We start from the raw sequence: 13894 nt of genomic DNA, 5'->3' as shown, positions 1-13894 counted from the left end.
TAGAAGTAGCACATGTTGGAATATTTTATAGGGTTCATTCTCCCCCACTTGGCATTATAAAGTGCACAAGTGTGTCAACAACACAGAACAGAACACAATACCAAACACCACAGGGAATTCCACATGTTGGCAGTCCAACATAATAAATAAAGCAGCTAAATGATCAGTGGCATCCGACTTATTAGAAGCAGATGATAGAATCTGTTGTTGTTTCTTAAACCCATTAACCGCTAAATCTTTCAGCCCAGAGTGCACTTACTGTTCGCACCTGTAATTGCCATCCTTCTTAGTGGTTCGTATCCTTTCTCACCTGTGGTACACTTTTTTTTCATCCTGCACCTCTGTGTCTCGCTGTGAGGTGGGCAGATTGGTGCTGCTTTATCGTCAGGCGTTTTCCCGGTCTGGCCACCCACCCGAGTCCTCGTCTGCTTACCCCACCTGAAACCACAGGTGACGCCATCCCGGAGACAGACGCTCCACTCGCTCCACTCTCCCAGTGGAGCTAGGACACAGTTTTCTAATGGAAGAAATAGAAAAACCTCATCAAAAAGAGTGTTTTAACACAAAACAGACTGTAATTGTCAGTACCAATACAGTAAAAATAATGGTTAGATATTGGGATTTCATCCCAATATCTAACAGCAGCCTAAACTGTAGAGGTCTGTGTGTCTCTTCGTAGATATTCTTCCTCAGCCGATCTCTGACCCACCATCAAACCAGTCATGCTGAATGTTGTTACAAAAGTGTAACAATGTTATGGCTTCTATAGCGCTTTTGTGTTTGTCACATGTGTTGAGAGTGAACCTGCTCTCATATGTGAAAAGCACAGTGCACCAGTGGTGGACCTGCCTATTCTTGTATTCTATAGCAACTGCCACTTGGGTTCCACAGTAACTGTCTGGCAACTGTCTGTTTCTAATTTTTGGTCATAGACATTCACACTAGTGGCCTGCCGAGGACATTTTGTAGCTTTGACACTAATTATCCTGTTATTCCTTGCACAAAGGAGCAGATACCGGTCCTTCTGATGGGTTAAGCGTCTCCTGGAATCTCCTCTTTGCTCTTCAGGCTTTGCTGGATGATAAAGCAAACCTTCTGGCAATGGTACTTACTGAAGTACCTTCCTGGAGGAGCTGAATTACCTATGATTAGCTGTACGTGGGGCCCAGGCTCTCAATTTACAGGTCGATCTACGTCCCTACCCTCACCTATGGCCACGAGCTGTGGGTAGTGACCGAAAGAACGAGATCGCGGATACAAGCGGCGGAAATGAGCTTCCTCTGAAGGGTGGCTGGCCTCTCCCTTAGAGATAGGGTGAGAAGTTCAGCCATCCGGGAGGGGCTCAGAGTAGAGCCGCTGCTCCTCCACATCGAAAGGAGCCAGCTGAGGTGGTTTGGGCATCTGACAAGGATGCCTCCTGGGCGTCTCCTGGGTGAGGTGTTCCGGGCATGTCCCACCGGGAGGAGGCCCCGGGGCAGACCCAGGACACGCTGGAGAGATTATATCTCTTGGCTGGCCTGGGAACGCCTTGGTGTTCCCCCGGATAAGCTAGAGGCGGTGGCTGGGGAGAGGGAGGTCTGGGCTTCTCTGCTTAGGCTGCTGCCCCCGCGACCCGGCCCCGGATAACGCGGAAGAAGATGGATGGATGGATGGATGGATGGGGCCCAGGTATCACTTTATGCTACCAATAGTGATACTGACCTAGCCAAATGCAAAACTAGTGAAAAAACAGTCAGAAAAGATGAGGTGCTACTAAACTGACCTGATCAATATTACAGAAGTTTAACTGACTTGATGCTACACTCTGATCAAAATGTGTTCCTTTAATTTTTTTGAGCAGTTTATATTAAGACTAACATTTTATTTCAGACCCCTTACAAACACGTTGCTATAATCAAAGGTAGATGAATGCTAGATGAAGAGTTACTACAGTGGTCATTACACTTCCAGTAACTGGCTGAATGGGGAGTGATGTCACCCTCAAAATCAGCTGCTGCAAAAATTTCCAGACAGACCACAAAGGAAAATCGGTAACCTTGGCCATAACAGAGCAACAATTGGAAATCATTATCATTATCACTGTCAGATTTGAAATAAAGAGATTTCCAGAGACTGTTTTCTGCAGTTGCTTGAGGTGTGTACTAACAGTCAGACATGAAACCCTAACACTGATATGAAAAACAGATGTGGACTCGATGCCAAGAAGCAACAGTAGCTGCAGATGGTGTCTGTAGAAGGCAGAGGAATATCAACCAGTGTCAAATGATGAGTGAGCTCTACAATACATCTCACTTAGTCAGAAGGCAGAGATGATACACAATGAGATATGAAGATAAATTCTAAAACCTCTTTGAAGACCTTTAATATGAATCGTGTGTTGCATTCTGGTTTGACTCCATCAAAAAGATTTTCACTGGGAAATGAATGGGATGAGAAAGAAAGGGAGTAGAGGAGTGTAAGACATGTTCCAGAGGAAGGTAGATTTTTCCCCCCTTTAAACTAAATGTAGCAGTCATGCTGTCATCTTCATTTAATGTGATAAACAGTTTGAAATTCTGTTAATTCCACATCCTTTGCATGTGAAACAAAAGGTACAGGTCAAATTCAGTTTAGCAAAATTATTAGGCAAATTTCAGTGAGATAAAACTCCCGCAAACCACAGATAATCAAATACTCAATCAATCACACATGAAACACAGTAGAGATGTGGCCACAGAGCCAGAGAGGTAGATAAAAGGAGATGAGCTTGCAAGAACAGGCCTGCTGTTGATTAAACCTTTCAGATTAGTTTCACTAATGTGTCCATTGCACAGCAGACCCTCATTTGTTATAGCTGGAGTCAGGAAAGCTTTAGTTAATACACTTCATACAGTAAGTTAGAACAAGAAATAAGATAGGAAACAATATGTTTATTTTATTTGTACTGCTTAAGAGGTTTTCAGTCAAAAAGTTAACATGCCACACTCAAAAGTGTTGTAGCAAAAGTGAAATTCATTTGCAATTTCTTTTTTTGTAATTTCAAAAGCAGGCTTGTAGACAATAGTAAATCAGTGTTCATGTTTGTTAGAAATAGAAATAGAAACACATACCTGCTAACTAGCACTTAGAAAACGTAATAAAATACAAGAATTTTACTATCAACAGATGAAACACAGTCATTTGGATAGTCTGTACCACACAGAGTCCAAGAAGCAGTGGAGCTAGTAGTAGCTAGTCAATGTATGGATGCATTCTGCCCTGAATCCAGTGTGAGAGGAAGATGAAATGCCTGCCTAGAAGCAGAGGAAGCCCTAATACAAATGTGGAAAGACAGATATTATAGTGAATGGGACTGCAAACAATGGCTCGTGTCCTAGGGAAGCAATCCTTCAAATCAACCGTTTAAACTAGCTTTGTACACTGGAGACAGCTCTTGGAGAGTGAAGGAACTCACTCTAAATTGGTGAGATCAAAGCTGTTACTACAATTTATTTTTTTACATGAAGCAATAGCTTTTTAAAGGACACTACCTACCTAATGTCAGTAACAGTGCTAATAGGGTTTTAGTCAGGGTGCAGTGGGGAGAGAGACTGACCGACGGGTGAATGGGTCACCAATCTATTTCAGAGTTGATGTAGAGAAAGACAACCACTTTCACTCTCAACATTCATTCATTTATGGGGCGGTTGCGACCGCCCCAGAAAGGGTGGCGGTGTTGCAATTTATGTAAAAAGCAAATTCCATGTTACTGTCGATTCATCGGTATCTGTTTGTAAACAGTTTGAACTTCTTGCCCTCAAGCTCCAACTTTTCAAGGGCTATTTTATTACCATTGTGGGCTGTTATAGGCCCCCCTCAGCTAGTAGTGAGGCTTTAGTTTCACTTAGTGAAAAACTATCTACTTTAGATTTTAATGAAATTGTGCTGGCCGGAGATTTCAACTGGGACTGGTTGTCCTCTGCCTCAGACAGTTTTAAATCCATGTGTGATTCATATAATCTCACACAACTAATTTACAGCACAACTCGTCCAAATCTTAAATGCCCAGAAAAGTCATCACTTATTGATTTATTTTTAACTAATATGCCGTATAAATATTCTCACACTGGGGTTTTCGCAAATGATATCAGTGACCACTGTGTGGTAGCTGTAGTCAGACAATCGAAGCTCCCAAAATCAAGGCCACAGATAGCTTTTAAACGAGATTTTAAGCATTTCTGTGAGCAAGCTTTCTTTCATGATTTATGGGACTATAACTGGAGTAGAATCTACCTGATAACTGATCTTGAGCTGGCATGGAATTATTTTTATGATACTTTTATCAAAATTATAAATAAACATGCCCCTATCCGCAAATTTAGAGTAAAATGCAGAAACAACCCTTGGTTTTCTCCTCAGCTCTCCAGTCTACTCAAAAAAAGGGATGCTGCCTGGGCTAAGGCCAGAAAAACTAAATCCGAAGCGGATTGGCTGATTTTTAGACAGCTCAGAAACCGTTCAACTTCCTTAATTAAAAAGGCCAAATCAGAATTCTATCTTTCAAATACTACTAAACATTTGAACGATCCTAAAAAATTCTGGAAAATAATAAAATCTTCTTATGGGGACATAACTACAAATGAGATGCCAACTTTTGTTGTAAAAGACTCCTGCACTTTAACAGAGAAATGCGACATTCTAAACTGCTTTAATGAGCATTTTGTTTCTTCAGGATCTCTATTTGAATCTTTATATCCAGATTTAAAACAGCTTAATCAACAAGAGGCTCTCTCTGCAACAGCTCAAACTGAATCTGTGGTCAAACCCTTCAGTTTTTCTCCGCTAAATGTTTTTGAGGTCCACAGGGCTTTAAATCTGTTGGATCTAAATAAATCTGCAGGACCAGATCAACTTGATCCCTATTTTCTTAATTTGGCTGCAGATTTTATAGCAGAACCAATAACTTACATTTTTAATCTTAGCCTCTCGAACAGTGAGATCCCTGTAATATGGAAATCTGCCTATGTTCTCCCTTTGCTGAAAGGAGGTGATCCTTCAGATGTTAATAATTACAGGCCCATATCTAAATTGTGTGTTCTAGCAAAAGTTCTAGAAAAGTTCATTAGTGAACAACTGAAAGACTTTTTGGACAAAAATTCAGTTCTTTCCCAACATCAGTCAGGATTCAGAAAACAACACAGCACAATAACTGCTGCTATTAAAGTGGTTAATGACATTGTTGATTCGATGGACTGCAAAAAATACTGTGCTGCTCTTTTTCTTGACTTGTCAAAGGCTTTTGATACAGTTGACCATGCTATTTTATTAAATAGACTAAACAATATTGGTCTATCTGTAAATGCTGTAAGTTGGTTTTCAAATTACTTGTCAGCAAGAAAACAGTGTGTCCATGCTGCTGGGTCTTCTTCCTCTTTTCTCCCAGTATCCAAAGGAGTTCCGCAGGGCTCCATATTAGGGCCATTGCTATTTTCTCTTTACATAAACAACCTTTGTGATAATTTGTCAAATGCAGCATTTCATCTTTATGCAGATGATACAATTATTTATTGTTCATCCCCTTCAATAGCACAAACCCTGCAATTTCTGCAGTCTGCCTTTGATGTCGTTCAGTCCCATTTAACTCAACTTAAGTTGGTGTTAAATCCAGAGAAATCCAAGCTCATGTTATTCTCAAATGGCAAAGAGTTGTTAGCTACATCTCCTAAGATTAAAACAATTCAAGGATCTGAAATTGAAATGGTCACATCTTACAAGTATCTAGGGATCATTATAGATCAGAATTTGTCATTTAAGACTCACATTCAAAGGCTTGTGTCGAAGTTAAAACTAAAACTAGGTTACTTTTTTAGAAACCAATCCTGTTTCTCCCTCCAAGTGAGAAAACATTTGATTCGTGCAACCTTTTTACCTTTATTGGATTATGGTGACCTGCTTTTTATGAATGCACCTGCCCACTGCCTAAAGAGGTTGGATACTGTGTACCATTGTGCTTTACGTTTTATTACTGGCTATGGAAATCATGTACATCATTGTTCTTTGTATGCTGCTGCTAAATGTCCATCTTTGCATATTCGCAGACTCTCCCATTGGTTGATCTTTATCTATAAATCTCTCCTTGGGCTGGTTCCATCTTATTTATGTGTTTATATGTGTAAAAACCACAACCAATACAACCTTCGTTCGAACAAAATCATACAATTGATTGTCCCAAAAATCAGAACAGAATTGGGGAAAAGGGCTTTTAAATACGCTGCCCCTGCTTCTTGGAATAATCTGCAGAAGGAACTGAAATTATCAGAATTGGTTACCTTGGGAGAGTTTAAGTCCGTCTTAAAGGAACGAGAGAACAGCTCTTTTACTCAGTGTGATTGTTTTTAATGTACTCTTAATTTGATCTGTTATTGTATATTTTACACATGTTTGTATGGGATATTGTATTTGTTTTAAATGTTATATACCTATGTGGTATGTGACTTTTGTTGCCATGATGCCAGGTCTCTCTTGGAAATGAGATTTTTAATCTCAATGAGATTTTTTACCTGGATAAATAAAGGATTAATAAAAAAAAAATAAAAAATAAAAAATAAAAAAATTTATTAGTTAATGCTATATTACTATATATTATTATACTATATTAATTCTTATTCCGTTTTCTAGAGGCCATTATCTATAATAATAATCATGTCAAAATACATTTTTCTCAGGATCACAAACAGAGGGACAAGGGATTTGACTTATTAAGTTACAAATGATATCAAAAGTGTAACTTACCAAGGCAGTCTGTCTGGTGGGGACGAGTTCCCTCTGGGCAGTGGGTCAGACACTTCCCTTTGTAAAGCTGGAAGCCAGGCTTACACTTGGTGCAGAAGTCCCGGCTGAAACATTGCTCACAGTCTGAAGAACGGCACTCTGAGAGGAAACCGATTATCACACACAATGTAGAGTACTTGGGTATTCATTGTTACATGAAAAAGTCAATTTTTCACCTGGTCACACATATTTTCATTTTAGCTGAGAGGGTGAACACAATAATTAAAAAGCTGAATTTATCCAGTGAGAGAAAAGCTGCTGAAAACTAAAGGTGAAAAAAGAGAGTAGCATCCTGAATATCATATATTTCCTACTGAAACCTGCTGTTATGTCAGGAAACGCAGGAACAGTTAAAACCAATTCACTTTCAGAGAGGTGATTTGTAATTTGCTTTAGTCTTGTCTGCCTTAAGCAGACAGAACGTGTTCTTTTGTGTGCTTGACAGATACAGATTGTGCAATACGTGCATCCAACAAAAACAATCTTTGTGCTGATGACGTTTTGAGATGCCAAGCAACCGATTTGTTGTATCTAGAATCTTTATATATTAATATTAGAAGTCACGGTTCACAGAGCAGTCAGGGAAGATTGTGTCTTTGCTCTTTCACTGTTTCTCTGAGGTAAGGGCAAATCAGAAAGGATTTTAATATTACATTTTGTGTTGAGGTTAAGGGGAATCAGTGATAGTAAATATGTTTGGAAAAGAAATAAAGTGAACTATTGTGGAATCTTTGATTTTCCCAGTAAATGAGACAGAAACTATGTGCTGTTGGGTAAAGTTTTCTTTTCTTTTATTAGGACAGCATGTTTCTGGAAAGAATTAAGCAAGGTGCATCTTGAAAAGAAAGAGAAAGAAGAAGTGGTCTGGGACTGCAGACTCTGTGTATGAGTACTGTCGGTTGTTATTCATTATGTCAGACCTCAAGACAGTTAAGTCATACGTGCTAATGTGAGTAAGACTATCAGCAAATATTTAGTCACAGTCAGAGATCTCTGCAGGGGAAAGAACCCTTTTTTGTAAAAAAAACAAAACGCACTCATGCAGCGGTTGACATCCTTTCCTCTCTGTCCGTAGTGTCCTGCAGGGCAGGCGTGGAGACAAGTTCCATGGTGAGATATCCCCTCCCTCTGCAGGAACAGGAAGAGTCGCTCTGGGCAACGCACGCAGCCGTTGTCCCGGGAACACTCCAAACAGCTCCGACAGTCCTCTGATGTTTCTCTCTGAGCTGCAGGAGACAATAGGAAGACGATTAAGCCAGAGCTGCATTCAGGAGAGGAGTTATTAAAGTAAAAGTAGAGGAGGGAGAGAGTAAGGAATAAATAAAAGCCAGGAAGCGAGAGGATGAGGAAGGAAAGGAGAGACCACAAATCCTCAAGATACCAAGAGAATTTCAGGAAAGATCCACTGCTGAAAATCAACACATTACCAGGAACTCTATAAAAATCATGCATCGAAGCGTTACAGTATTTCACTCCATCAAATACTTGTAGTAATTGCTTTCGTAATGGCACACACTTCTTTTTGAGGTTCAGCATCTTTGATATTTCTTAGTTTGCTGCCTTGTTAGCTCGAATAGAGAAGAGCACAGAGTGTGATGCTGTGTCTATATGTCCTTTTAGCTAACTCCTTACATGTACATTACCAGGTGCACAAAGGAAGTCGTGTCCTGACAAAGCTTACATGTCACTCTGACGATGCACTCCTGATGACTTGATAGTCTAACACTTTCTCGGTCTGAGTAGCTCTTTAGAAACTGTAGGTCACTGATAATGAGTAGGATTACGTTTAGTAAGAAATATTCTTTATTTGACATGAAAACAGCACCAACGCTCTTTCTGTTCATCGAGGACTCCCTGCTACTGCAGAGATTACAGACTGAAGCACTGATCAGTAACTCAACTTATAACTTATAATGACTAATAGTGGGATTTTTCTTTCATAATAATAAAATTTAGCTCTACAACGTTTTGATAAATATATTATTATCACATATTATTAAGTGCTATATGTCAACAAATAGATATTTTAATCTATTTCTATCCCAAAAATATGATATGTACTGTAACAGTGAGGTACAGTATGACAGTCAAGCTTAGATCTAAGCCAAGGTAAGTCTTATATTATAACAAAAGCAAGTGGCTATATCTGCTTCCAGGTACAGAGAAGACTCGACAAAGAAAGAAAGAATGCTTTTAATCCATCGGGGATAAGGAGGGATATGGAAAGACAAGCAAGGTAGGATGGAAATTTGGATTGAGCAGCAGACAGCGAGTGTGCGTGAGTCTGAGCAATCGCACTCTGATCCTTGTGGGTCACTACATTCACTTTGTTATGTGTGGCTGTGGTTTAGGATATGTGTTTGTGTGCAAAAACAAAAGTGAAACCTGTCTTAAAAAGTTTTCAAAAACCCAAATCATGTTATTTGTTCATAGATAAAGACACAGAAGATCATGTAACTTCAAGGCAACTATGAAAACATTTAATCGTGTATAGTCTTGTTTAGTTTCTCATTAAATGTTGACCTTTTTTTGACTGTCAAATCAAGAGTTACGAACAGCTTTTTAACAGTTTTTTCTTATAATCACTCAAGGGTTGGAGCTGGCGTTTTAAGTTTTGTGCATAATTATCTTTAGTTTTTAATTTTTGGTTTTCTTTGGATTGTAAATTGGTGAAATCTAGCTTTCTTTTCAGTTCTGAGCTTTAGTTACTGATTTGAGGGTTGTATTTAGTTAGTTCCCCTGTCGGTTTCCATTCTGTTCCTCCTTCTGTCTCATCTGTATTTGTTTCCTCATCACTGTCCCATGCCTCACTCTCAATATTTCTGTCTGTTTTCTTTAGTTACTTCCTGTGTTTACTTTGAGGTTTAGTTTTCCTAAATCATGGGATGTGCAGCTTTTCTTCCTGTCCCTGCTTTGATTGTCTTTAGTTGTGTTTTGGTCCCCAGCTGTTTCCTCTTTCCTTATTTCGTCTTCTGTATATATCAGTCTTTTAGTGTCATCCACATTAGTGTGGGTTCCCCTTTGCTTTTCCTTTCCTGCGGGTTTTTTTTTTCTGGATTAACAGATATCTTGAATAGGTGTCCTGTTAGTTTAGATGAGAAGCAGTGAAACTAGTTGGAAAAACGTGTCCTGTGAACTCTTTCATCTTTCAAGAAAGGGCAAAGATTTCATTTTAGAGCTTCTGTTAATTATTAGGACTATGATTTTTTTTTTAAGTGAAATAGAAATAAAACGATTAGTTAAAAAGCTCCGAAGCATTTAAAAAGTGGACTACATCATGAAAAGTTTAAAATTATTTTTTTTGTACTTATGTATGTTCTCATACATATAAAATTTGTAACTGCACCTGATACCATAAAAAGACATTTTGTGACAAACTATCAGTCTATTAATGGCATACGTCCAGTCAAAAATAAGCTGTTCCTCTCACGTCTGTAAATAGTCCGTTTATGACCATAGACTTTATAAGAAGAGTGATCCAGCACCTGTTTGCAATCTGCTGTTTTGAAGGCACTATTTAATCATTGTATCTGTCACCATCTTTAACTTTTAGAAACAGAGCTCACCATATCTGAATGAGATAGTGGAGCTAAATTAATGCATTCACACTATTATCGTTAGTTATTATTAATCTCTGGCACTCTTCCATTGTGTGTCTTTGGTCCTCCCATCACCCTCAGCATGTCGTGGCAGATGACACGTTCTGCATGAGGTTCCTGCTAAAAGAGTTTTTTCTTCCCACAGTCGCCTAATGTTTCCTCACAGGGGACTCATTTTTGGCGTTTCTCTTAATTATTTTATCAAGTGCCTCGAGGTGACTTTGGTTTTGAACTGAATATAATTGCATCGCAAAGATGTACAAGCTACATGGATTTAGCAAATAAGGATAACTTGTCTTAAAATATATAAATAAAATAATGGAATTTCATTCACCAAAATTTGAGCAGAATGCAAAATGTATATAATATATATTCTGTTTTCATATATATATTTCACCTATGAAAACATCTTTAGCCCTACATGACAATAGTGCTTTGGTAATTTTTTTTTTTATAAAACACTAAATCAAATGTAATAGGTTCTACTCCTTTGAAAAGGTAATTAAAATTTCTGGTGTTGAAGATTTGTTTTCAAGTTATCCTGGCAGAGTTACTAAAGAGAACAGACTTCCAAAGACAGAGTTTCCAACTCCAGTGCAGAGTGGAACAGAGCAGATTTCCCCAGAATAATTCAGTGATCCATTTGGGTTTTGAGACCCGCTGAGCTCTCAGCTCATTGTCTGAAAAACAGTTCTCTACACATATGCTATCGATCTGCAGGCTTAAGGGACTTACAGAGGAGCGGCAGGTTAAGGTAGCGTAAAACGCTGAACTTTGACCTCGTATGGGATTGCCCTGGGTTTTTAACAAGCACCAGGTGTAACAAGATCTGTTGGGGTTTCAGGGAAAGATGTTAACATTTTGGAAAGAGCTTACACCCTAAAACATAATTCACAAAACTGGAGTATTTAAGGAAAGTGAAGGCATAAAGATCACTGAACTAAGTTTAAATAGGAAAAATAAGGAAACAATATTGTATAATGGTTTTGAAGCTAACAAGTTCTCCAACTTGTCATATCCATATGAGCAGTTTCTTCCTGATGTCTGAAATTTCAGCTTGCAGCTGAGTTGACATATGATGCTGTTTGTTTGTGTGTAAGTTAAGAACTTTTAAAAAATGCAATGAACCCTATAATAAAAATCTAAGTTGTGTTTCTTTACATGGTATATGTAATCTAGTTAAATAACCCAATCAAAAAACAAACAAATCCTGGTTATGCTATAAGTTTATATATTTAAGTTAAAACGATCACATCTATTTTAAAATATATTCTTAACAGGAACAGATATGTTTCAACAGTGCTCCATAATGTGTACATTAACTAGAAAAAGCTGGAGTCGCACACTAAAAAAACACAAGCTGTAGCTACCGTCATGTCCCAATGTCCAGACACTTGACAGCAGCCGAGTCAAAAATGTGCTGCAATTTAACATCTTTTTCACCTCTTGATCTCCCAGCTTGTGTTACATTTTCATCTACTTTCTACTAGCTTTAAATGTTGTTATGAAGCCCCTGGAGATCTGCAAAACCTTTGTCTTGTGCGCTTCATAAGGTATTTGCACAACACTATTGATTTGAGTGCTTCAAACTGTTACCTTATGTGACATTAGAGCTCTGCATGATGGTCCTGATAGGCTGTTTGTATTCTGATGCAGCTTTGTTTTTAATTGTTTTTATGTTAACTATAATAAATGGGAAATATAAGGAGACTCTGTAGATTTTTCTCTTTATATGTTATACTGTCTGTTTTCAGTGCAATGATGCAATAATTCTTCATCTTCTATGCTGTTTCAGAGAAGGTTGCTCAATAATTAGTCAGAATTTTCTTGCAGATGTAGCAGAGAATGAGCCATTCCCTGTAGACTCCCATGTTAAAATGCTTAACTTTACAGCATGACAAATAGTTTGGGTCCCTGTAACTATTTTACCAATCGTAACAACTGTATGTGTTGTGATTTTTTTCCTGTAACTCACCGATTTCTGTTGTATTAATGATTAAAGATATGCATTACTTCCCTTCAGCAAGCCTGCTCTGTAACGTTACGTGGTCTGCCACTTTACGGCTGAGTTGCTGTGGTTCCTAAATGCTTCCATTTTCCCATAATGCCACTTAGAGTCTGAGAGAAGAAATTTCATAAACTGACTTGTTGCAATGATGGCATTCTATCAGAATACCAAACTCATTTTTAGCAACAATTTGTAAAGGCAGACATGGTGCTCATTTTTATACACCTGTAACAATCGGACCAGAAACACCAGAATTAAAAAAATTAAGATGCGTGGCTCACCCCTTAATGTATAATCATAAATGTGTAGCCAGTGAGAAAAGTACTAACTACTTTCAAAGTTCCCAGTGCCATTGCTACAGTATAAAATATAAAACATTGGGTAAACAACTTCTCTAACACCTGTGCCCACAAAGTCTTTATTTTGAGTAATACAGACAGACCTGGTAGATGCAGACAGGTAATGATTTGACTAAAACTCAGTGTGCCTCTCAAAAAAGGCTTAAGTCATTCAAACTAAAATGGTACTTTGCTTCATTACACATTACAGACTTGGACGATGTGTCTCATAATAATGGTGCAGTTCTTACTTATTTTGCAAGTTGTTATGCTGTCATATTAAGTCTTTTGAGTGTGTGAGAGGAGTAGGTGGAAGCATTTTTCTACAATTTTCTGTTGTTTTTTATTCCCCCATTGAGTGTTTTTTTTTTACTACAGTCGGTCATAAACAGTTCCAAGTGCACATGAATACTGATAGAGTGAGGGATAATTGCAGGAGAAAAAAGAGCAAACAAGGAATGAAGAGAAAAGACAGATTAAAATTAAGCTACTTTCCGCTGCTCCCTAATTCACAAGTGGTCGTCCCAGCGGGTAGCTCCTCATGTTTGATTTGACAGAGTTTTACGTGGGATGCCCTCCCTTTCCTGACACAACCCCTGAGGAATTTGTGCCTCCTCCCGGGAAGGAAAAATCAAATGACAGCATAAATCTCCGTGGTAAAAAGAGATGAATGCTGACAGCAGGTCAAGCAGTCATTCCAACAGCTAGCATTTAACCCTTTAGACCTATAAATGAAATCCAACATTAACCTGTTCTAAGGTATTAGCATCAAATGTCATCCAGTATGTTCAGCTCGTATAATGTATTATTTTTAAGTAGGAGTTTTTATAAGTCATTATAACTTGCATATTTTATAGGCTATCTTCTAATGTGTTTGGTTAATGTTCTCTTGCCTCATTTGGGAAACATTAAGGATTAAAGATTCCACTTTAGGACTTGCATGAAGTTGTTTACATATGCTGTACAGTAGTAGCCATTTTGTGGCAATGATTTAATTTTAAATGTGAAACATGATTACGATGACTAAATAATAAATTATTCATGTATCATGTTACCATCTATGTGCGTCCAATACCATCACGTTTATCATAAGCACATGACAGAATTAAGATTTTGAAAATGTATCTCTCGTTCTTTCAGTTTGCCTTTTCACAACCTGA

The 13894-nt window shown here is 38.2% G+C and overlaps 1 protein-coding gene across 1 annotated transcript in view; it reads right to left on the bottom strand.

Moving 5' to 3' along the window:
- The window catches only part of rspo4 (R-spondin 4), a 33385-nt gene that overhangs the window by 18064 nt on the left and 1427 nt on the right, over positions 1-13894 (bottom strand). The window contains exons 2-4 of the mRNA XM_084929074.1: positions 7827-8015; positions 6751-6888; positions 311-517 (exon numbers count right to left, since the gene is read on the bottom strand). Of these exons, the coding sequence (XP_084785200.1) occupies positions 311-517; positions 6751-6888; positions 7827-8015 (534 nt within the window). The remainder of the gene's footprint in view (positions 1-310; positions 518-6750; positions 6889-7826; positions 8016-13894) is intronic.

This window comes from Perissodus microlepis, chromosome 5 (genome assembly GCF_051167445.1).
Source record: "Perissodus microlepis isolate ML-2025 ecotype Zambia chromosome 5, ASM5116744v1, whole genome shotgun sequence".
NCBI classification, from domain to species: domain Eukaryota; kingdom Metazoa; phylum Chordata; class Actinopteri; order Cichliformes; family Cichlidae; genus Perissodus; species Perissodus microlepis.
Note: the sequence above shows the minus strand (reverse complement) of the source record. Positions and strands in the feature narration are given on the sequence as shown.